Source organism: Teleopsis dalmanni, chromosome 2, assembly GCF_002237135.1.
Source record: "Teleopsis dalmanni isolate 2A chromosome 2, ASM223713v2, whole genome shotgun sequence".
NCBI classification, from domain to species: Eukaryota; Metazoa; Arthropoda; class Insecta; order Diptera; family Diopsidae; genus Teleopsis; species Teleopsis dalmanni.
The window spans coordinates 67,768,358-67,794,367 of NC_051847.1; the positions used below are offsets into that span (position 1 = coordinate 67,768,358).

Below are 26,010 nucleotides of genomic sequence, written 5' to 3' on the forward strand. Positions count from 1 at the left end.
AAACAAGTATTTTTGCTCCATCCGAAATATGACGAAAATTTTCTTAGTAAAAACTTATGCCCTACTAAAAGCGGTTTGGTGTATTATCGGAAGTGTAAACCACGGAACACGGAACATTTATATTTGCAATGGCAATCAAAATCGATTTGGTTTTTCGAAGATAATTAGTGAATTTGGGCTAAAATAAAACAATATTCAAAAATTTTATAGACTGCATCTGATATGGATTTTTGATGGTATAGATTATACTTTAGAACTAATGGCGCGCTGAGTAGAACAATAGAGATTTTACCAGGATTTTACCGAGAATCGTAATTCGAGCTGAATTAGGACATCCTGGAGTTTTAATTGGAGATGATCCAATTTTTAATGTAATAGTTACTCCTCATGCTTTCATTATAATTTTTTCTTATTATAGTACCATTAAATATTCAACATATTTTTATTGAAGAATTTGTTTCTTTAATATTAGGTGCCCAAAATATAGCTTTCCCAAGAATAAATAGTATAAATTTTCAATGCTCTGCGTTCAGAGCATTGTAATGGTTTTATGTTTAGAGGATGTATAGAACGTTCATAACATTTCACTCAAGAAGTATCCGTTACACAATATTTATTGTTCTCCTTGATTGTTTTTAGGTTGTTTGTTGAAAATTTAATTATAAAAATGTATAATATAAAAAAAAAGCCTGCCTTAAAACCAACATTTCCCCTAACCGAAATCCTTATTTCAGTCACTTTTTGTTGTAAAAATTAACACGTAAGGCTAATGAATTTTTAGTGTATAAGAAACACTTGGGAGATTAAGACACATATAATAAAATCCATTATCAAAATATAATCAAAAGTTATCATTATTGTAATTTCCTATAGAAAATTATACTGAGAAGTAAAAGTAAAGTAAAGTAGGGAAAAAAGGACTTATTATTCTAATAAGGCTTCATAAAAAACTTTGTGTTATTAAATCAATCAAAACTATGTACTCGTAAAAGGAAGCAGACATTAACTTATGTTTGCGGCACTAATTAGCGTTGCTATAATTTATCATCAAGGCAAAGTCACCCAAGCCAGGCCACAAGGAGGAACTCATTTCACTTCTAAAGGAATTTGATTTAGCACAATTTCAACAGCAACTTAACTAATTCTTTGCCGCTGCTGAAGTCATTTGGGATATAGAAATTCATTAAATATGCGTGACTCTGTTTTACCTCATACGAAGGAATGGAAGCAAATGTCCATTTTTATTTCACCATTCGTTTTTCGTTTGTATTTAATTATGATGAATCACACTTAAATTTATGCCATTGTCATTATTTGCTGGCTACTTTGTTTGCCAATAAAACAGGACAACACAAATTGTGTCCATGTGTGCCTGTACTTATGCAGGACTACGAGAACAATTTGATATACCTCAGCAAGTGAAATGAATGTATTTGAGTGCTTGAATATGGACTGGTGGCTTAGAAACTTTTACCCAAATATATTCCAATTTGCGTGGTGCCCCCCACTTAGAAGGATACAAGAAAGGCAATGAAAATCTGACAGCAAAAATGAGCTACAGCAACAGTAAAATATTTATTCTCTCATATATACATACACACATAGGTGCAGAAATACTAAACAGGACATAAAGTGCTAAACTAAAAAAGTTAGTAATATACAAGTATTGTAGAAAAAGTTAAAAGGATTGCAAATTAATTAAATCAAAAAGTTTAAGGAGAAAAGTTTAAAGAGAAAAGTTTAATGATTTTATTAAAATTATTAAACTATCTTAAACTGTAGAGCAGTGGTAATTTATTCTAACTTAATTAAAACCCACTTATGCTATATTACATTCCATTAATAACTTTATTAATAAGGATATAGTGATCTTAAATTTATTCATGAAGATTTATAAAATTTCCCTTCCATTCGGTTGATTTTTTAAACATTTCGTTTTTTAGAGAAAAAGTTTCTACTTGGAATGATCACATAGTGGTATATATGGTGACTTAATCTATCAACTATAATGAATCAGGTGGTATTCTAATATTTTGTTTGAAATCTTTCATGGAAGAGAAGACACCATTGCGAGGAATAGTTTTCCAGTATATCAATGCTATTCGACAACAACAAAATATTGAAATTTTTCCATGACCTACCCACAGTCCTGATCCTGATATTATTAAAATTGTGTAGAAAATGCTGGACGATCGGGTTGGTTGAAATATACTCCATAAGAGTGAATAGTTGATTAGTTGCGGGGGTTAATGATTTTTCACTGTTTGCTACCAAATTTCTTCGCAAGAACCCCTAGACTAAATCCAGTGAATGAGTGAAGAAAATTTTTTGGAAAAGTAGAAAAATATTTCCATTGACAAATTTCGTAATTTACTTTTATCCAATCTAAGAGGAATTGAACTCTGCATTAAAGTTAAATTTGTTAGAAAAACAAATTTTGCTAATTTTATTATAATATTGTGTAATTTTTGTGAAAAAACTTAATTTTTCAATCATAACATTTGTGATATTGCCCTTCGAAATTAGTGTATTGAGTAATGTTAAGGGGATTTTAAGCTTTTGTGCAGCACTGTACAAAAACTGTAAAATAATCATTTTGTATTCTTTCTCACTATTCGTTTACTATAACATATTATATATAAACTTTTATTTATAAACACTTATATTTAGCATTTATATTGCAAATATTTTTATTTCTATGTAATGAAGATTCTCATTTGAACTAATAAAAAACTTATAAATCGTATAATTTAAATTATTTACTTAGTATAAATTTATCTACTAAGTAAATGAAATGAAACATCTTGTATGGAAAATTATTTAAACAAACCTGATAAATTTACACGAAAATTTTACCGAATAAATTTATCGCATAAATTTATCTGTTGTTTCTACAGAGTTGCATTCGCTTAATGCAAGTGAGATATGCATCATAACTGGGAAATGATTATATTCTTTAAAGGATAAAGAGTATTAGGTTGTTAACGTTTTTTATGTATCTAATGTATCTAAAATATTAGAGGAAAATAAAAAAAATTCAAAACAAATAAAAGGATTTAAAAAAATTTTTTTTCCATTACTTTTTCACCGAATAATACTATTGAATTCCATATTTACTTGTAATTAGTATCGGGAAAATGCAGTTTCAGTGTTCCACTCATTAGGATCAAATAATACGTATTATTCAAACAAAATAAATTACATTAACAAAGGCAAATGTGAATATTTCCATGCTGTACTGGACACATGCAAAATGTACAAAACTGATTAGTGAGTTTTCATTTTAATTAGAGCATTAGCTTTTGTGATATTTGATTTTCAAATGATTCACTTTGGATTTAGTTACTCACTAATGATAGAGGTATTTACTCTGTATCAAAAAAACCTTGCTAATATCAGAAACATTACCGGACATCACATTACAACACATTTTTCCCAAATATTTCACAATTGAATGTAATTCCATCATGCAGTCATGACTTAAATTATTTAACTAAACATGGTAATTGAAAATTTGTATCAGCGAATACAATTCAGTGAAATACAATAATATTAAACAAAAAAAAACATTTAAATAGCACAAAATAGAAAATTTTGAATATAGAATTAACTACTAAAGTCGAAGGTCAAATAAAATAAAAATTTGACAATCATATAGCACTACACGGACATACGGACTTGTGAAAGTAATTACTAAGTAATGCTAGCGTTTTGAATTTAGCATTTAATTAACAATAAGCAAAAATCTATTATGTATAAAAAATAGAACATATATATAACAAACCCAATTAACACCCACTCTATCCACGCCAGACACTTTGCAAACTAAGAATGCTGTGCCTCCCAATTGGACGGTCGTGTTATGCGCCATCATCTGGAAAGAAAAGTTATTGGAAAAAAATTCAAGAAAAAGTTAAAAGTTCCAGAAAATTTTTAAAATTTAATTAATTTACATAAGTATTATTAATTAAATAAATAATAAAAAAATAAGAAAATAATTGTCGAAGGGGTTGCTTAGTTAGTCAAGTGAGTAACTAAATAGTCCTGCAAAATGGATCGAAAAGCAAAAAACTGTTAAGAAGGCGTTGTATGCATTGAATCAGGATGAATAAATAGGTGATGCGAGAAGTAACACTTTCATCAAAATTTTTTGCTATTATTTTACCTTTGATCACTACTGGATTAACAAAAACAACAGATAGGACATCACTTAGAATATCACACTGCTGTACAATGTTTATTCAGTGCGTGATTTAGTCGAATTTTGTGCTATATTTCATAAGACAGTTATTTCGTTCTTCTCTACGTTAAAAGAAAAACTATATTCGATTTAAAAAATAATAACTAATCATTTCTATTCTTAATCAATTAACTATTTTCAACTAGTAAATTAAAAAATGCTACTTAAATGCTCACATGTGTGTTTAAAAACGAGATGACAGATGAGGATTGGTTCTGCTTTGGATATGAAATCTGTAATATTTTAAAAATTGTTAAACAATGCTTAAACATTTTTAGAGCAAGCTCAGAGATAAAGGTAGGTGCTCAACACAATTCGTCTAATCAATTGTATATAATAGGATAACAGACGATCTCTACATATCAATTCTCTGCATAAGTTTAGGTCCTTCTAAACCAAGAAATTTCTGTAAAAAAATTACAGGAATCTTAATATGACACTGTAAACTAAAATACCACCTTACAAAACTGGGTATATATACGGACACAAACTGTTGATTCTGCAAAGAGAATGACGAGTCAGCCACACATGTGCTATTAGAATGCTCTGTGCTAATGCACATACGAAATAGACACCACGAATTGTATACCCTTACGGAACAGGAAATGAAATTCTGTAAAGTAGGTTCCATAGTAGTTTTTATCGATGTTAGATATTTACTCTAAACTCAGAAGGGGGCACAATAGATCCGACGGTCGCGGTGCCACATCCCAAGCAACAATAATAATAATAAATAATATAATAATAATGTGGAGTAAAATCACTTGAGTTTTAAGGATATAATGCAATTATACATATAGCACTCAAATGCCTTTTTATATAAAGAAATTTTTTTTAATGTCGAAATTGTAGTTTTCTTTGGGGAATTGTGCTTCTCCTTCCTTTTTGCAGTCGTTAAATATTATACAGATTTAAAAGAGCAGTGTCTACTTAACATATACGATTAAATAAGTTTTGAGCTGCATAATTTAATTTATATCTAAAATATTGGCTATACTCTTGTATATAATCATTATAGTCATCCTTGGTATTGTCCGATTGTTACAAGAAAAGCTTGAAATTCGAACTTACTGTAAAAATTTGTTATATTGATAATTGCATCTATGTTCTTCACAATTGCTACCAAACTATGGAGCACTGCGACCATAGTTGATCTTTTATGCTGCTGCAGACCCTAATCGAGCAGAAGACATTCCGCTCTTCGAATGAAAGCCAAAATGTTAGCCTTTGAGGAAATCCTAACGTTAGAAGAGGAAAGTAATTTTTGACCCAGTGACCTCCTCCTGGCCCAGATTAGTCACATAGAATGTGACTGAAAGTCGCGTCTGCTTTTAAGCAGAGTCGACAATCTATCTCATTTCGGATAGACCCATTTTGTTAAGGTTTACAATATTAGTTAAATATAAATAATGATTTGAAAATATTTTACTATATATAAGTTATTAAATTTAATATGAAAAATTTAAATGAATTCAATTAAAGTGAATACTTACTTCGCTATCCTCAAACATTGGACTATCACTGGAATCTAAATTGTTATCCAATTTTGAATCTGCATTTATACCGCCTCGCATCCATAGTTTCTTCCAATCACTATCAGTTAGTATTGACTTTTGATCTGCAAATGAGAAGGACAATAAAACGAATGAATCAAACGTATATAAAATAAACAATTTTGGAAATGGGAGGAATTAAAGTACAATAGGCACAAAATCAACAGGATAAAGAAACAAAAATATTATCAGAAACAATAATCAGGAGCAATTGACTGACAACGAAGGGAATTGTATTTTATCAATATTTGCAGAGCTCGAATGTTTTGCAATTGACACGCCGAAAACGACGAAATGGCTTCGATTGCAGGTGTGCCAATAAAATTGAATGTTTGCCACTTGTAAGGACAAGTGGCTGTAAAAGGTCATGACGAAGTTTACTAAAATAATTTAAGTGAAATTTAATTAAATAAATGAAGCACGAAAATAGTAAACTACAATAAGAAACGGTAAATATTTAAGATCTAAATAGAAAAAGTATTTTTAGCTAATGTGTAGAACTTCTTTAACTTATAAGATATTTAACTATAAAGAGTTTAAAACTTAAACTTAATGCTTAAAATTTAAGCTCTTAAATATAATCAGAATGAAAATCAGCTGTGCATTGTAAAAGTGCAACTTGGATATGAAATTTGATGTATATTTGATACCATGAAAATATTATTTTCAATTGTAATTGAAGCTTTAAACATTCCCTTACAGTAAAAACTTAATACCCTATCAACAGTTTGGTTTTAGGGAAAATCATGGAACTAGTGAACAGGTGAATCTATACCATATAAAATAACATTCCCATACCACAAGTAGATAATATAACGTACTTAGGTATTCACCTAGACTGGGGCCTAACTTGGCGCAAATACATTGAAGTCAAAAAGCTATAAATGAAACTCGATTCCTATAAGCTGCATTGGCTCATTAATAACAGATCTTCACTGTGCCTAGAGTAAAAAGTACTTTTGTATGGCAGCATCATAAAACATATATAGACTTACAGTACTCTGCCATTTAGTAATGTTAGTCTTTCAAATATTGATATTATCCAAAGGGCTTAGCTAAAAGTACTGAGAATAATCACTGCTGATTCATGGTTTATTAGGAATGAAAGTATTTACCGAGATCTGCAAGTTCCCTTAGTTAAAGCTGAATTTGACAGTATAAAAAAAAAAAACAATAAAAGGCTTATAGAACATGAATCTCTTAGTTAATTCCTTAGTTAAAGCTGAATTTGACAATAGAAGAAAAAAGTACAATGAAGGCTGACAGAACATGTTAACCCCTTAGATTGGAATCTATTAGTTAATTCTTTAGTTAAAGCTGAATTTGACAATAAAAGAAACAAATGCAATGAAAGGAACACAGAACATGTTAGCCCCGTAACTTACTACTTCCCGTCTAAGAGGAGCTGACTTCCTTTCCATGTGATCTAATAAAGTTCAATTGTTTTCTCAATAAACTATTTAACATTGATTCCAATAAAATTTTACCCATTCATTTAAGTAAGATCCGTCATGTAAGGTTTACTTATTATACAATGTATATTAAAAAAAAAGATTGTAATAAGCTATAATATTTTCACATTTTATTGTTAGTCTCGTTGTAAGAGAAGATGAAAAAATTATAAACAGGTTTTTCGAACAGTAGTGAACTACAACTACAAATATTCATTTTATATTATTTTAATTAATTGAATTTTTGCCTGATCAAACAACTATTTCGAGTATAAATACACATCATCAGTGGTCTAGAAAAAAATTCTTGTATTTAATTATTCATAAATATTTTTTTGTGAGACTGTACAAGGAATCGAACTTGTGCCCTGCCAATTTTGAAGCTCAGAGTCAGCACACCTTAACCAATCGACACAAAGCCGTAACTGAGTTTTATGTTCCCACATTTTTTAGGAGTATGGTTAATTTGCTGTGAAAGTTTTATAAACAAATTTAATAGCTGTATTTATATTAGAACGAAATCATAAACTAGCTGTAGCATAATTGAATTAATTAATTATATTTTTATTTTTAATTGTTAAATTTCAATACTATTCTGTTTGTAGCGACATTATATGTTGGACCTAATCTAAGAACGTAATAGTGTTAAAGTCATGCTAATGTTACTCCATAAAAAATTATATAAAAAAAATTTATAATTATTAAATCAAATAGAATTTTTTTTAAATTATATATGAAGAAACTTTTCTCTGCTTAACCTTTCGGCATTAAAAACCACACTTCTGTTTTATTTCAACAATCTTTTAATCTCGACTGTTAACGTTTACTTTAATAATTATTTTAAATGCCATTAATTATACTTATGTTATACTTTTGATAAGGATCCTATAAATAATCCTCCCCCGTTTTCAATATCATTAATAGAAAATTATCCATTAATTTAACTTCATAAAAATTAATTGCTTTTTTATGTTACTCCCACTATAAGGATTATTTTTTTTTTTTTCGTCGGCTGAAGTGAAAAAAAACTTTCGTCCCTGTTGTATTCATTTGTACTGACATGTCAAGCCCACATGTGTCCTTACTGATTTTTTCCCAATTATATTTGTGAACCCTTTTATTTATTAATATCCATTGTTTAGTGTACGAGTATTATTTCTTTCATTCACTTTCGTTATCATAATTTTCACTATTTTTATCTCTCGTCTGCCTTTTGTACTCGAGTAGGTTTTTAACAAATGAATTATCCTTTGGTCGTTCGGTGTTGAAGTAAAATAAGAAAAGACACATATCCTATTACAAAAGATTATTATTTATTGTTGTTATTTTTTTATTTATTTTTATTTATTTTTGTTATTTTTTGTTATTTTTTTTTTCGCAAACACGCATGTACGTATATTTTCTTTATTTTTGCCACAGCTTTTATCTGAAAGAATGAATGAGTGAAAAAGTGAGGAAAAAAATATAAAATAAAAATATTTTAACAATAGTGTTTTGTCTATTATTATTTTAAGTTTTTTTTTTTGTCCTTTATATGCCGTGAACAAAGTGCTTTGTCACTTTGCTGACATTGTCTCTGTGCGTTCACGGCATGTGGGTATGGGTTTGCCGGGTTTGTCGGGTTTGTCGGGTTTGTCGGTGAGTACGTGCAGAAACGGGTGTATATGTGCCTAGTGACATGTGGCCAGATAATGTCTCTGTTTCAATTTATAGCAAAAGTCAAAATTGTCCTTAATTTATGAACATTTTTGCGTAACAGCGTGTGCATTGTTTCAGTCACTTCGATGATAAACAAGCTAAGACAGCGATAAAAAATCTACGTAGGAGCGACGTGAATGGAATATGTATTCACTTAAGTGTTGAAGAAAAACTTTTCATATGATAAATACTTTTATCAAAACAGCAAGTTTTTTTTATATTTATTTTATTATTTTAAAACTTAAGTATAGTCTAGACATTTTAATTTAAATCAAATTATTGTAATTTATAAAATTTATTATTTATTAATTGGTTTAGTTATGGCTTGTTAGATGTGAGCTACTCTCATTAAATTACGATTATTAAAGAAATTTTCAGCATCATTCTCTAAAGTAATTAAGTAAGATATACAAAATGGTATATCGTCTATGCAACTTACAATAAAAGAAATATTAAAACTCAAACTAATTTTCATATTAATAATAAGTAAAATGTAACTCCAAAATGTATAATGTAACTAAAATGTAATATTTTGGGCAGTCTGATATATTATACAAAATTAAATATGAGTTATAAATTATAGTAACAATAGTGAGGGCACAGCAGAGATATACTTTCATTGATTTTTTCATAATTTTTATTTATCAATCCATGCAAAATTCTAGGCTACATTAAAGATAAATTGTATTGTTTTTAAAAATGAAATGCTCTGGAATTTATGTGTATTTCTATTGACTATAAATATATTTTGATTTCAGAAATAATTTATATAATAAACGAAATTTATGTTAGGTTAGGTTACCTTACGTTATACCAGCGATTCCTAGGGGATCCACTTAGGCCCATTTGGTTAGGTTCATATTGAAGAAAACCGGCTAAAATCTTTGGGGAAGCTTAGAATGCTAGAATGCCAAACAGAAATATTAGTCTACGGGGCATTTCAATGAGATTGCTGAATTTCCTCTTAGTGAAAAATGGGCAAATTGCATACAGATGCCTACATATCATTGAGTGTTCCAATATTTTATTGAAAAATTCAGTACAGAAAGAACTCAACAATAATTTGTATGGTATTATTCATATTCCCAAATTGCTTAGCTACTTGGAAGGAGGTCCTGAAGCATTCTTTCTGGCTATCTTAACTGCTTTGCAATTGCCGAAAATATCCTTACAAACGGGAATGCAGATAGGAAAAATATTGAGCAGCTTCGGCTGACTGATAATATGAATATATTATCATCCATTTTCGAAGAAGCTATAGCTTCACTGATAGCGATCACTTCCGCGTGAAAGACACTACAATGATCGTACAATGACTGATAATATGACTGACTGATAATATGCATATATTCCTACCAAATACATCATGCACTTTCGAAGAAGCTATAGTTTTACTGATGACAATCAATTCCACTTAAAAGACACTACAATGATCCGAAAGCCTATAGTAGGAAGATTTATTTAAAATATCTCTGAAAAAACTCCATTACTTACACCACTACTTGTTTTGGATTCGTCAGTAAAAATGGTTAAACCCTCATCCAAAGAGACCACCTGACGTCTATAAATCTTCTAGATGGGAATCCGATATTGTCGAATTTGAGAAGTTAATAATGGAAGGGGTGTCGTCAATAACAAATAAAGTCACGTGCTTTTTTTTTTTTAATTGAACCAAACAAAATGCTTTTTAGTATGTGTTTAGAAAGTTTTTCTAATTAAGAGAATAGAATGGATAATGTTTTGGAATAGAGAGCCATCAGTTGCTCACCGGCAGAAAATTTCTTAGAGTATTCTTTTCTATATCGTACAGATAGTATTGATGAAATTAATTTTGCTAAGCTTATGTTATAATAGTTAATTTAATTATAGAAAAGTAAAAATAGTTGTCAAAGAAATTTCCGGGGTAGTATCATTACTATGTTCTGTAGTAAAATAGTGTACAGTGTTGACTTACTTTTCACTTATTTCAAAGATGTATTTATTTCAATCACTAAAGTCATTTCATTATTGTATCAAGACTTCGACTAATAATCTTCAGCTCATATGCATATATTATATGCTACTTTAGCTTGAAATTAAATTAAAATTTGATTTTTTTTTTAATGAAATTAATTAGGTGTAATTCAAAATTAAGAGGAAAAAATATTCCATTTGTCTATACAAAGCAAGAACAATGGCTTTAAATCTTAAAATTCAAGTCTGTACTGTATATTGATATGTTTAATTATTCAGTTAAATGATTGTGTACAAGTGTAGTTAACAAAAGGAAATGAAACATTAACAGAAATGTAGAATCAGGAAAACTTCTAAGCTAAGATGGCTTAATTTAGAATAAATATACGTTCTACCATTTGTTCATAACAAGAGCGGTAAGATTGAAATCTAAACTGATGTTTTGTTATTAAATTATATCAAATTAATGTTACAGTTCGATAATTATAGTTAAAGAAACAATATATTAAATTATTAATATTTTATTATATTATTTTAATTGTTTTTGATATTAATTACATTGAAATTGAAGTTCACTAACTTCTATAGAAACCACAAAACCAGCTTTGCTTTCAGTCATTTGTCTGTGCTTAGAACACAATGAAGCTAATCTAAAATACTTTTGATATAATCATAGCAAATAAATTGTATTTTATAACAATGAACACATATATACATAAACGTAATAATTATAATAAAATATTGTACATATTTTATGCGAAACAATAACAACAAAATAGCTATTCACATGCTTGAATGTATAAATGTTTAGTTCATATAAATGCATAACTCATACGCTACGTTGGCTTTTAAATGTTGACTACTAGGTATAGTCGTATGACCTTGTTGAACTGAAAATGTTTAAGAAAAAGAAAAAATTTATAATAGAAAAGTTTATAATTTATAAGTAACATTTGAAGTATTCTTTACAATTTGTAATTTACTATACTAAATATTTAACTTGCAATGAAATATATGAACTTGAAGTCAAGCAAACTGCATAAAGCAGCCATACTGTTGGAGTTTCTGCATATAAAGCAATTTTACGCGTTTAGTTTAGCAATTTATGTCTTTACAAAGTTTGCTAAACAAACTTAAAGACCAACTCAAATTCACATAAATTCACTTCTATTTACTGCACATATTTGGTTTATATTTTGTGTACCATATATGGTACATAGGCTGACAGTACAACGCTTACAAAGGCATACCAGGGATGTACTTAAATGTGTGATTGCGACTTTAGGTTTTTAATATTAAATTTGACGTCATATGGAAGTAATACAAACACTGTTAAGTGTAGCTTTAGATATTTATTCTAAATATATATATAATACGGACAAAATGCTTATACAAACACAATCTCACTAGCCAAAATTTAAGCATTTATATGCATATCTACATATGAATATGTATGTATATGTATGTATATGTACACAATGTGCATATACAATAAACTATAAAAATTTACGATGTAATAAAAATGAGCGCTTCACTGTCTTTTATAGCGATTTTTGTAACTTCCTGTTATGGGCGCACTCATACGCACCGAGGTACATACTAATGCGTATCGGTACACATTCGCTTGTTGGGCTTCTGTGCACGTACGTATATGTTCTTAAAATTCTATTCAAATTTGTTTATATTAAAGGAACCCAACTAACTATACGTATATATGCAGCTGATTTGGATTTATTTTGTGGCGCTCAATTTTATGCCAAAATCGTGCAACTTGTATTTAATTTCGTTTTATATGCCAATTTTTATTTCCTCTACTTTACGCACTGATCTCATCTCATCTCATCTCGTCAGCTTTTGCAAAGGTAAATTAAACTTTTTTCGCCTTGATTTAATATCAAATCACTTTGACACATTGCTGTCAAATGCGAATACGTTTAAGAATTGACTTTAAAAATTCATATATTAATTTGAAGTTACTTATGTACTTTAATGTGTGGTACTCCTACACTTATATTAGCTGTTAGATTTGAGTGAAACAGAATAATATATCACCTGTTGCATGTTAAGTCTACTCTTGGAAATGTAGAAGTGTTATTTTTCATATTGTGTTGAATATGACAAAGCTTCAAACACTACTATTCGCCAGCTAGAAATTGCACAAAGTCACACTCTAAGAAAACTTTTCAAAGTACCATAGTACATTAAGACAAATGACATCCTCAGGAACATCAAGATTGATCCCATTAAAAAATACATAAAGAATAGAGCCCTGAAATTATTCGCGAAAACTGACAGACTTACCAACGCGAGTTATCAAATCTCAGAATGGTTACAGACTCCTCGGGGAGGTATGCAAATCTACGGTCAATAATTGCTTAGTCTGATTAAGAGATAAACAATAATCTAGTCAAGGTGTAGAGAGGGGTTTTAAGAATACCTCGAGTTAAGCAAGAGCAAAAGTACACAAGTGCACTGGCTCAAATAGAAATAAATAAATAAAAATGACACAGAAACATATAATAGTCCATCTTAAAAAAAATAGACTTAATTGGGACCATTGTGATATTAAAGCTTATAAGTGTTTGTTTTCTCTATTGTCATCCTCTCACTTTAATACATTTTTACATTTTACATTAAAAACCTCAAAACAATATTCATTTTTTAAAACATTTTTTTAATTTTTATCTTGCTTATAAACAAAGCAAGATTTAATAACAATAACAATAATAACAATAATATCTCGCTAACTGTTCCAAGATATGTGGGTAAAGTTGCACCATTTTGGATAAAAAATCCACTTATTGGGTTATAGATGCAGACAATGCATATCAAATAGACTTTTTTTGAAAAGGTAATAGATATGTGCTTTTTGGTAATTCTCAAGCCGTAAAAGAACAGTCATTGGAGAGTACAAGTCTGCCTTAAAAATATTCAAGTTTTTTCAATTAAATATCTCCATATACAACTTGAGATAACTTATAAAAATCTACATAACCTCTTTCCTTCTAAAATTAATGCGTTTTCCTCATGATTATGTGCCCATAACAACATTTCTTCTTTTTCCCTTGAACCGTAGCATTATTGTGGGAAACAGTAACCCAATAAGTTAGCATTTCTTCTTATGAGGTATTGTCTCGCCGGAATTGTATTGTTAGTATATAAAAAATAAACATTTTTTAATATGCAGTAAAATAGTTGTAAAGGTTTAAAGTTTGTCTAGTATTTGTGAAATTTTATTTTGCTATAATTTCATAATAATGCAAATGACTTAAGAATCACAAGAACCAGCTCTCTAAATCTGTTGACATTAAAACAGGTGTGCGACAAGTGTGTATACTATCACCATTCCTTTCCATTCCTGTGCTATATAATATTCACAGCAGAGCATTAAAAAATATCCAATCTATCCAATGTGGAGTGTTTAGGTATCTATAGGATCTAAAATTCGCCGATGCTGTCCTGCTGTTAAGTCACTGACTTGATGAATTACAAAAGACAATTTCTGCCATGAGCGAACGGAGTCTGCCGATTTACGGATGAGAACTGAAACAACAAAAAGTATGGTCAGCTGATACAGCGCAGTGCAAAATGTAAGGTTGCATGTAAATGGCGGAAAAGAAAGTGAATGCGTAAACTCTTTTACCTGCATGGAAAGCATTGTGACAAATACGAGCAGAGTTGATGAAGATGTTGATACTGGGTTCAACAAAGCGAAAACCGCGTTTGGTCAAGTTACCAACATGTGGTGATCCAGTGAACTTAGGAGGCAGACCAAGCTGCGAATTTTAACACCAATCTATCTTGTACTATGGCTGTGAAAAATGGAAGCACTCCAGACATGTAGAGATAAAGATGCAAGAGTTTGTTAACAAGTGTCTATGTAGAATTCTCAAATTGTGGTGACCAGATCGAATATCAAATGAATGCCTGCTAAACAAAATGACTCAAAAAGCGGAACAAATTAAGATAAAAATGAGAAAAGTGAAAATGGATAGGCCATACGTTTAGACAACCGAGGGTTTACATAGCGAGCCAAGCGTTCGTATGGAATCCACAATGTAGCAGAACACCTGACGCGTCAGCGAAAACGTGGAAAAGAACGGTCGAAATTGAGCTAGCTGAACCAGGGTATATATGGAACGACATGTATTAGAAACCACCAAATATAGTCAGATTTAGAAGAATTATTGAAACTTTGTGCCCCACTGGGGTAAGTGGACATGGCGAATAGTAGTGTTTGAAGCTTTGCTAAACACTACACAACCATATAGAAGTGACGGACGAGTTATTTGGTTATATATCAGCTTCCTGTTTTTAGCATTGAGATATTCATTTCTGAGTAGCGGTTGAAGGTGATGAAGAATTCTGGCACAACTAATTCTTTTCAATTGAAAATGTTTAAGTCGTGTGTATCGTTTGTCCAGCGTGATACCGAGATATTTAACGCTATCTACCAGTTTATTACCATATCACCCAAAATGAAAATATTATTTCTAATAAAATAATAATAATTTTTAATAATAAATGGTTAAAGAAGAGTAAGAAACTCTTTATGAACATTTACAATAATTTTTCACTTATGTTAATATTAATATAAGTTTTATTAAATAAATATTGGGAAAATGTACATATTAATTCTGAGTAATATTTTTATATAAAAATTTCATATAATATTTTGTTATTACCCAAACTATGTAAAATTCGTAAAAAATATGAATAAATTTGAATTTAAAAGTAAATGTAAATACAAAAATAGCCCGAAAGAACTAAGGATTGGTTAGTTTTTATTAACGGCAAAGTGAAAGCAACTTTGCTATCCGAACAACTATTTCATCTATTTTCCAATTAAAGTTTGATTGCGATTTATTTGACCATGAGGATTTCTTACACATCCCCGCACATCCCGGCACATCCCCGCAAGGATACGTTCCGAGCGCGTTCATTAATGGGACGCAACATGAAATAACTTTTACTTCGCGCCTAAAATTCCGCAAAATGGCTGCCACACGCACCAAGCAAACTCGTAAAACACAGCAAAGCTAACAAATTCACATAAAGGCGCATAAATGCGATATTTTTGTATTGAAATCGTGGCTTTGGGTCATAACTTGTGATAAAAATAAAAATCTACGCATACAATGTGCCGTAAATGCATATGGGCAGGCGTATACTGTAGCAGTGAAATGTCCTTAAGGATTAAGTGCCTCGCTGCATAAATGGGAGCGAAAAAAGCGGCATTTTTTTATAAGCCCAGAACGACAAAAGAAACGGTTTTTTATATAAGGCAGGACATACTTAGCCTTCGTTAAGCTTTGTTATTTGTTCCTATTTTATTTGAGACCCCAATTTATGCGGTCAGCAGCAATTATTTTTTCTTTATGAGTTAAGCGCACTTCTTTGTTAGTACGTTACGTTGCTCTTTGCACAAGGATTTAAATAGTTTATGTATTTAACTTTTATATATAAAATTTATATGGTCTATAACTTTAGTACTTTCGGTTAAATTAAATGATTACATATACCCGGAATGTGCTTTCATAAGAATGTTTGTTAAGATTTTGTTATGGTAGGTCGAGTTTTTATCGAATTAGTTAGGAGTTCCGAGAATGTGTATTAAATCGAATAAACTTTATAATTTGAATAGAAGTTTTTAGAAAGAATAATTGTTAATAATTATAGTAACAAAAGCTTTCTAAATCCAATAAGTCATTAGTTAAACAATTTATGTTACTTTTGGAATAGTATATGATGGAAAGCATAGGTATATATTCAAGTCAAAAATATTGTATGAAAAAAAATGTTACTATATCGCAATCAAACATTTGTTTGTGCTCTAAGAAGAAATCTCTTTAAAATGGAAAAAGGCGAAGTAATGTGAAAATTCTAAATCCAACATAATTTTTTTTATTTTCGATACACTTCATAATTGGGCTGATTATATAAATGTTTCGGATATTTTAAAAATCCAAGACCACTGATGTCTGTGGTTTAAAAAGTCTATGGGGCTAAATTTACGATTCAAGAAAACTCAGCTTTTCGGGTCAAAGCAAATGTCCTTGAACTATGTCTCACGGAATATACAGGGAAAATCATCACGGGCAAATGTATATATTTTTGCTGTGACAGCAAATCATCACACTACGCTCGCCACGAGTAACTTTAAAACTAATCTTAAAATGCCTTTAACTTCTCAGAGATCTGGTTGAAATGAACGGGGTCCGAAAATGTATGGGATTCATATTAAGTATGAATCCCATATATATATTCGCCTGGCTTACTTTGTAGATACCCAATTTTTGAATACTTTGCAATTAAATTTAAAAAGGTTCCATTTTGAAGTTACTACTGGGGAAGCACAATAACGATGTGGTTGGAATAAGGGATTAAGTCTACTCAAAGGCTATTTGTGCGCTTTTAGAGCATTTTTAAGAAGAATCCGAAAATACTCCTAAAAAAGAATAATTTAGATTTCTGTTTTTAAGTACATATATACCGGAGACATAAGTATATATATGTGCGGGATAAGAATATCAAGAGAGAAGACATGCTAACTTTACGCCGAATGACGAATAAGGAAATAAAATACAATAATATTATCATATATATTTTAATACAACAATATTGTCACAAATAAATTAATACAATAATTTTACCACAATAATACTCCCACATATATGTAGGTATATGTATATAAAATTTATTTAAGTCCTCGGAGGAGCATAGGACTGCCAAAAAATATATAAAATATATAAAATAATTCATAAAAATATATACTGATTGAATGGATTAAATGACATTCTATTTTAGTCATTTTTAATTAAAATATTTAAAAAAATTTTACTAATTCACATAATCTGAAGGACTAGGTTTTATTCTTAATGATTTAAGTGTTTCTACTGATGCCTGAGCATAGCCAAGCAATACTGAGCTGACGAACCTCGATGTCAGATTTCTAGGATGACTTGGTCTAATTTAGACAAGAAAAGAACTAGTCAGTTACTTCAACTAAGACGGAACCTTCTCAGCAACACGGTATCTGTGTTGCTGACGGGACACTGTATAATAGGAAGGCATGCTATGAGACTGGGTCTTCCCTTTAATGACTTTTGTCGAGGTTGTGGCTCTGAGGATGAGGAAAAAACCGTGCTCCATCTAATGTGTCAGTTTTCTTTTCTTAGCTAGAAGAAGACTAAAAATCTTAGATTCCCCTTTTTTTACCGATTTGACTGAGCTATCATCCTGTAATGTTAGGAACTTAGTCAAGTTTATAGAACTGTCAGATTGGTTTTCCTTTACCTAATAGGGGAGTCGTTACCTTCGTTCGGCGTTGAATGTATATTGATCTAAAACTATACACATACCAACGTCACTCCTGTGGTACTACAATGGGCCATCATTTGAGCTCAAGAAGGCTTTTTGGGATACAAGGCCCCCACTCCAACCTACCTACCTACCTACTGATACAATAAAATTATTCCTACTTATTTTAAATGTATCCTTTTATTATATATATTATTAGTATAAAAGTATGCAAATTTCTTGAAGTGAACTAATTGCATAGTGCAATATTAATTTCTAAGAAAATAGTTATTATTGTGGAAGAATCTGCTATATACTATATTTTCCATATCATAATTTTCGATTTTCTAATTACGAAATACTTTTAAATATTTTTCTTAACAATTTCCACATTGTCTGTAAAATAAACATTTTAAATAAGTTTCGGAGTGAAGTTGAAGTTACTAAGACTTCCTGCTTGCGAGTGAAACAAAGTTATTTGGTTCAAGTATTTGTAAACAGAGTAAACAGATTTAGCACACTTTGTATGGATTCGCAAAGGTCAGGGATGTGTGCTTAGAGGGTGCGATATTAAATTCCACACATTGGAGTACACTGGAGCAGAGGAAGAACATTTCATGAGGATGTGCACATGTGTGCGTGCGTAAATTGTTATTTTTTAAGGAATTCAAGCTAATGAGCAAAAGTCAGCTTGATGGTTTGATGTACGCTTTCATCCATGACGTCTCGTCCTGCTTAAGCAAACTTATTTACACTCGTAATTTATATATACCGTATGTAAAAGCATTGCACTGACACCAGTAAAGCTTAAAATGTGAAATATTTTTCATATATTTAGGGTACAAACTTGACTCGACCTTGAGTTAACAAAATGAACGGATGAAACCTATAAGAGGATTTAAAAGTAAAAAGTTATGTGGAGGTTTTATGAACATGAAATGTCTTGCAAAGGAAAGCTTTTTAAGTGCAAATGTGAAATGTCATTCAGATTTGAAGACGTTCACAGCGGGGCATAACCAATGAAAACTTTTTAATGTAACATTAGCGGTAAAGAATATTATAATAAAAAAAATTCTAGAAAATTAGAGAAAAGCACTTCAAAAACATCAAGAGTTTTAAGCTACACTTAAAAATATTTTAGTTAATTTCCTCCTTTTCAAGGAAGTTTTTTAATAATAATGGTTTTTAATATCCGTACTTATAAGTGAAAAATAAAATTAAAATTCTTTTTTTAAATGTACAAAAATATTTGTATTCAACTATTTCTAATATACTTGGTTAGTTATCATTACATTGCACAAAATTCAAGTCTCTATCTGTTTCAGAACCTGATATATGACCATTTAAAAATTGGTCTAAAATGTAAATTCTCAACGTCCGACAGTCTACAAAAACAGAAATTAGCTGATCAAAATACAATATTTTTTGAACTAGTAGAGATATTAAAAAAGTAGGTGGATTAAGTTCAAAATACATTCAACACAGAGACCATCTCAAAAATTATATTTATTTCAATATCTGTACTGGTTCAAAAAAGATAAAATTTTAATGGGATAATTTCTGTTTTGGCACAAAAGCTCTTTTCTAAATCATATTTTCCCATAACACGGGTATTTTTAAAATGGAATTCAAGTATAAAATTTCTTTAAAGTTGGAGGGGTTGAGGTAAAACACCATTTTGATTGTAAAGAATCATCCGTATATACTCACAATATTTTCTATATATATAGAATTAGTAATATTACATATCTTTTAGGTATCTTCACCTGTCTCTAATTTTTTTCTAACTACCAAAGAAGGAAAATATTTGCCCCCAACGCATTACCAACAATTCTTCATTTTATTTTTTAACCTATAGTATTGTCACAATCAGAAAATGTACCAAATAATTGGTATAACGGTCCATTTATCTAAAAATATTTAGAAGAAACAATAGTGCAACTGTTATAATTCTGATGTTAATATTAGAATGGAAGTAATAAGTTAATGGTCAAAATTATTTATTCTTATTTCCCTAGATCTTATTGAAACAATTGAATATATTTGCTTTCTGTATATTGAATTGTAGGTACCATTTGCATTGAATTTTGAATATATTTTAAAGAAAATTTATTCTTTTTCGTTATAGTTTTAGTATTTTAGAAGAGTTAACTTGAGTTCTTTCTTTTAGAACAGTGTTAAGCTCTAGGACTCAAGACATCCAGCACTTTATAAAAGTTTTTAAATAGATGTCTCAATAGGATTTTAATTAACCAACAATTATGGTTCAGTCCGGCACTGAGGTTTCACTAAAATTCCTTTGCTTCTTTTGATAATCTTATGGTATTTTTATATTCTGTGAAATTAATACCGAAAGCTCAACACATTCGTTGAAGGTATTCTTTAGAAATATTCATAACTTGATGTCCATATCAAGTCAGACTACGTAACAAGCCATTCTTTAAATAAATGAAGTACCTTCGGTACAGATACATTTTAATTATCTGAACTGATTATGGGAAGCTCAGTGCGTATGTTTGGCATGTATCCAGCTCTTACCAGACAAAATCTTTCTCAATTATGTGGCCTTTACCATCGTGCCACCATACCGTTGTTGCTTTGTTATTATTGACAATTGTTATTCATCATTTTTTTTAATTTAGAGTAATAATTTATCATTATATCTTGTACATTCCTCACAATGCCAAATAACATTTTATGTGCAAAATGCACTAATATGTAAATTTAATTTTAATTTAAAATCCAAGTCTCGCAGTAACTTTTGACGATATGTCTCACAATCTTCTATATAAGCTAATAGAATACTGAACATTATCCTGGTTAGCAAAATAAACTTACTTTATCAAGTAAGCAATAGCTGGGCATTTCCAAAGAATAGCAATAGCTGGGTATTTCTTCTAATAAATATTATACAAAATTAACAGATATTGGTGTGTGCAAGATCCAGTAACTTACTTAACTGCCTAATGGAATGCTTAAATCTTCTCAATATATTTTTTATTCATTTTGCTTAAAGGCACCGGCTTACATTATTAAGAGAGTGGTCAGCAAATTTTGTTTTCTTCAGTGTCCTGATAACTTCATAAAAAAGCATGACAAGAAATATTTTTGGTATATAATTGCAAGAATGCATAATAGAGTTCAAATGCCAAGTAGATGGTGAGAAAATTGTTAAAAAATCAATTGCAGAGAGAAAGCAGAAAAACAGATGGAACTGGTAAAAAATAAATAAAAATGTGAAAAATTTTACTAAATTTGACTAAATCTGAGTTTTCTACGAAGTATTGAATAATTTTATCTTCAGCGCGCATTTATATGGTACATATAAAGCTTAAATTACAAATTAAATTACAATTACAGAGTAATTATAATTGATAATTGAGTTTCCAGATTACAAATGTAATTATAATTACATAACCACAATTACGAATTACAGCATAATTGTAATTTGTAATTGAGTTTCTTATTAACAGATATAATTGTAATTGAAGAATCTAATTACGAATTATGTATGTACAGTACTGTAGTATTGAATACTTTGTCCTGCTATATATCAAATGTATCGATTTAAAAAAAAAAATTATATTTTTAAATGTTTTTTAGCTTAATTTATTTCCACACTATCATTTGTAATTAATTTCAATAATTTATAATTAAAAAATAATTTCTGCTAAACATTGAAAGAAAAAAAATATACATTAAAATGTATTATTAAACAAATATTAATAATGGCTTCAGTCATTGAAGTTGAATTTTATTATTATTAAAAACTGTTTGAATTATTTATTAATGAAATTTCTGTCTCATGCTGTTATATTAAGCAATGTAGTTTCCACCTATGTTTGTCGGTCCCCAAATAACAGCAAAATACATAAACATAAAAAGTATAACTTTGAAAAGGTGTTTCCATTGTTATTAGGTGTGTACCGTAGATACAAACTGTTAATAACTTTTCAATTTCTCTAACCAAAGCGGAGGAGCAAAACACAATGAAAGCAGTAAAAACCATAAAATTCCGAGAAATAATAAAAAAAAAGTGATAATTTATGCAAAACCGCAGCAGTAGCAGCAGAAAATGTAGAAGCGCTGACAAAAGTTAAGGTCAAAGGCGAGCAATAATCGTAAACAATATTCAAAAAACGTTTCTTACTTCGCCAAAGAAAAAATTATGGCTTTTATGCAGACAGGTGGCAACATTGTTGTCAATGTTTTTGTCTGCAGTTATCTCATAACGGTCCTGCCTTATTACTGTTCTTGCTAATCTCTCCCAGGCGTCGCTTTTATTGTCCTTATTATTGTGGGTGACGCAAATAGAGGGTAGGTGGCGGGTAGGATTTCATATGAAAATGGTTTCGTATTTGCACATCTTTGGCATTTTTAATTTTTATGATTTATTTATTTTCCATTCATCCATCCATTCATTATTTATTTACCTATTTACTGTTGTGTTTATTACTTATTTTAATTTCTTCTTTATGAAAATTTTTGACTTTTAATTGCAAACAGCCGCCAGCTGCAGTACACCACTGCGTATGACAAACATTTTTCGGGCAATTTTAGTCGAATCACTTAAACAAACTGCAAATATTTTTATTGCAGGCAGCAATTTTCATTTCTGCTGCTTCCACTCCTAATGTGCTGTAATTTAAAATTGCAATCAAAATTTATAAATTTAAAGTTTTAATTTGAAATTGTGCCGCAGGATAACGGCAAATGTACGAAGGAAATGACTCTGTACATAAAAACATTAAAACTAACTTCACTGGCCGCAGGTGTACGTTTTGTGTCAACAAGCAAAGGAAAAATAAAAGCTTGAAAAAAAGCTTAAATATAAACCGAAAGTAGCAACAAAAGCCAGTGACTGAAATGATAAAAAAGGACACAACTTAACGCAACGGAAAATGATAATAAAACTCGAAGCGTGAAGCGGATTATAAATCTGAAAATTCTCAAACTTTTTATGTACTTCTATGCATGTGGCATATAAGCTATATGGCATTGAGGATACGTGTGAGTGTGTGCGAGTACGTGTACTTATTTATTTACTTATATAAGCTGGCAGCCATGCAGCTCACACTTGCTCCTGGAACGTGAAATTGTATTTATTTCTTGCGGAAGATAAGACGTGTGGGCGTGGAGCATCAGCTCCTAATTTAAAACGGAAATTTCGAAATAACTTTATTTTCGTTTAATTTTATTATTCCTTAAATAGAGTGTCGCCTTTTGGTACCACAATATTCGCCTCCCAGCAATGCTTTAATCTCCGAAGTTTAATGAGCGTTATGTGGACTTTATTTTTAATCAATTATATTTATTTAAATTTCCTAATCTGTTTGTGTAGGCATTGTGACTGAAATCAAAGACTAACTTAATGTTTATCTTAAAACATATTAAAAATTTTTAATTGTGTAATAAGAACTGTGTGTGGTTTATATAAAAATATCAAAAGTCGATCAAATATTAATATAGAAGAGTCATATAGAATGGACTTGAAAGAGAGCAAGACTTTTTAAAAAGGTTATTTCTTATACACAGCAAAATAATTTGATTGATTAAACTATGTTCAACAACGAAGTTTTCTTGATTTGGTAAAAATTAATTTAAGTTAATTTCAAAAGTGTTCATACTGCCCCAAACTAAAGAATTCCAAAATTAAGGAATTACATGCTCCAAGCATCATTTGTGTCTGGGAAATAGTAAAAGTTGATTATTTTAACTAAAGGATGACATTCAGTATTTTTATCAGCTTTAGTGGATTTCAGGTCTGTGGATTACTATTTTCACTCTATTTTAAATTAGTAACAGTTGCAGTTTTTTCTCTATATTCAAATTGAAAAATTTGCACTACTCTTAAAATATTTTCCCAATTTTGTTAAAGTCAACTGATATTGACATTTATTTAAAAAAAATGTCATTTTTTCGTTATCTCAACATTATCTTTTACTTAAAATTTATCTTACGCATAGTTGCATTTGAAATGTCTCTTAATTTTAGCCTTCATTTCAGCGAAATTAAGGCAATTTTTTCTTAATATAGTTCTAACCTTAAAATTAAATTTAACAACAACTTAATTTCGTTGAAACGAAGATAAAATTAAGATTTTAGTGAAATTAAGGTGTGTCTAAACATAGAATAAACTATATTTTAACTAAAACACAGGTAAAAGTATTTTTAATCGACGCAACATGTTGATAACCTAAGAATTATTATGGGATTACTAACCCGTCACTGTAGATTGTATAATCACCTAACAAAGTTAAACATCCAATATAACGCAGATGGCAGATGCTGTAGAGAAGAGAGAGAAACCGCATACCATTTGTTAGGTGAGTGCCCGGCATTGATGCACAAGCGAAAGAAACAGTTAGAACGGATTTCATGAACTAGATGCATTCAAGACTAGAAAAAATAGGGTCTAAACTGTTTCATTAAAGAAAACGGACTTGGAGAAACCTTCTAATCCAACTAACATACGGGACACAATAGAACCTTCAGGTCACAGTGTACTATCTCTTTTACATTATAATAATAATAATAATAAACATGTGTTTATACCACATATTGGTTTTCATATTTTCTTAATCACATGAGTTAAAATTTATCTACTATGTGGTTATAGCATATTATTCTAAATTCAAGCCAAAATAATATGTGTTGTTGATATCATAAAAACATAAAGAGATAACAATTATCAGGGCAGCAGTCATAGCTGATATTTTCTCCTTCTAACTAAATTTTACTAAACAACAGAAGCATTTGGAATATAAGTCAAAATGTAAGTTATAGAGTACACCCTAGCATCATAGAGGAATTGAACCTTTCAGCGAATTTTTTGTCCATCTAACTGACTCTTACTAAACAAAGGACAGAAGTTCTTTGAATATACTTCGAAATGATAGTTGTAGAGAACATCCGAACATTATAGAGGAATAAGATCTCTCAGCTGAGCGAAACACTGTTCTTATGGCTGAACTTTTATGCTGCTAAATGACCCTAGCTATAAAGAAGACCAAAATATAAGGTTTAACTATGTCCTAACAGCAGAGCGGTATGAATTTTCTACAGAACGCACTATGAAATATATGTTCTAACCACATACTAGTTAAATAGATCTGATCATTTTGTTAAATAAATTTTAGCTCATATGATATTATTATTATTATTGTTAAGGGATGTAGCACTGCGACCGTCGGGTCTATTGTGCTCCCTTCTGGGCTTAGAGTAGGTCTTTAAGCGCTCTTGCATCAATAAAAAGTAGTATAGAACCTACTTTACAGAGTTTTATTGCCTCTTCCGTAAGAATATACATTCTTAGGAGCCTATTTCGTACATGCATTAGAGTAGGGCATTCTAACAGCACATGTGTGGCCGACACCTCATTCTCTTCACAGAATCTACAGTTTGCATCCGTAAGTATACCCAGTTTTGTAAGGTGGTGTTTTAGTCTACAGTGCCCTGTTAGGATTCCTGTGATGATATTAAGTTTTTCTTTTGATAGGTTCATACAATCCTGGTATCTCTTATTGTTATAGGTGCCAATAAGTGACTTGGATTGTTTTAATCCTGGTATATTATCCCAGTAATCCTTTCTCATGTGATAAAGAACATATAAAAACCAAACAACCAAGATTTCATATCTTGGTATGGTAACCATGGTATGAATTAGAGTTTTTTGACTTGTTATTTAGTTAAAATCTGGTTAAATTAACCAAATAATTTTTTTGAGTGTGGGATCAGCACTGATATTTTGTGCTTTAAACCTTCCCTAACAAGACAAAAGCCAACTCGCACTTACTATCAGAGAGAACTCCCAACT

The 26,010-nt window shown here is 30.1% G+C and overlaps 1 protein-coding gene across 1 annotated transcript in view; it reads right to left on the minus strand.

The window, feature by feature from the left end:
• The window catches only part of LOC119674773, a 30,746-nt gene that overhangs the window by 3,534 nt on the left and 1,202 nt on the right, over positions 1-26,010 (minus strand). Inside the window, exons 2-3 of the mRNA XM_038085929.1 lie at positions 5,734-5,858; positions 3,785-3,874 (exon numbers count right to left, since the gene is read on the minus strand). Coding sequence (XP_037941857.1) covers positions 3,785-3,874; positions 5,734-5,858 — 215 coding nt within the window. The remainder of the gene's footprint in view (positions 1-3,784; positions 3,875-5,733; positions 5,859-26,010) is intronic.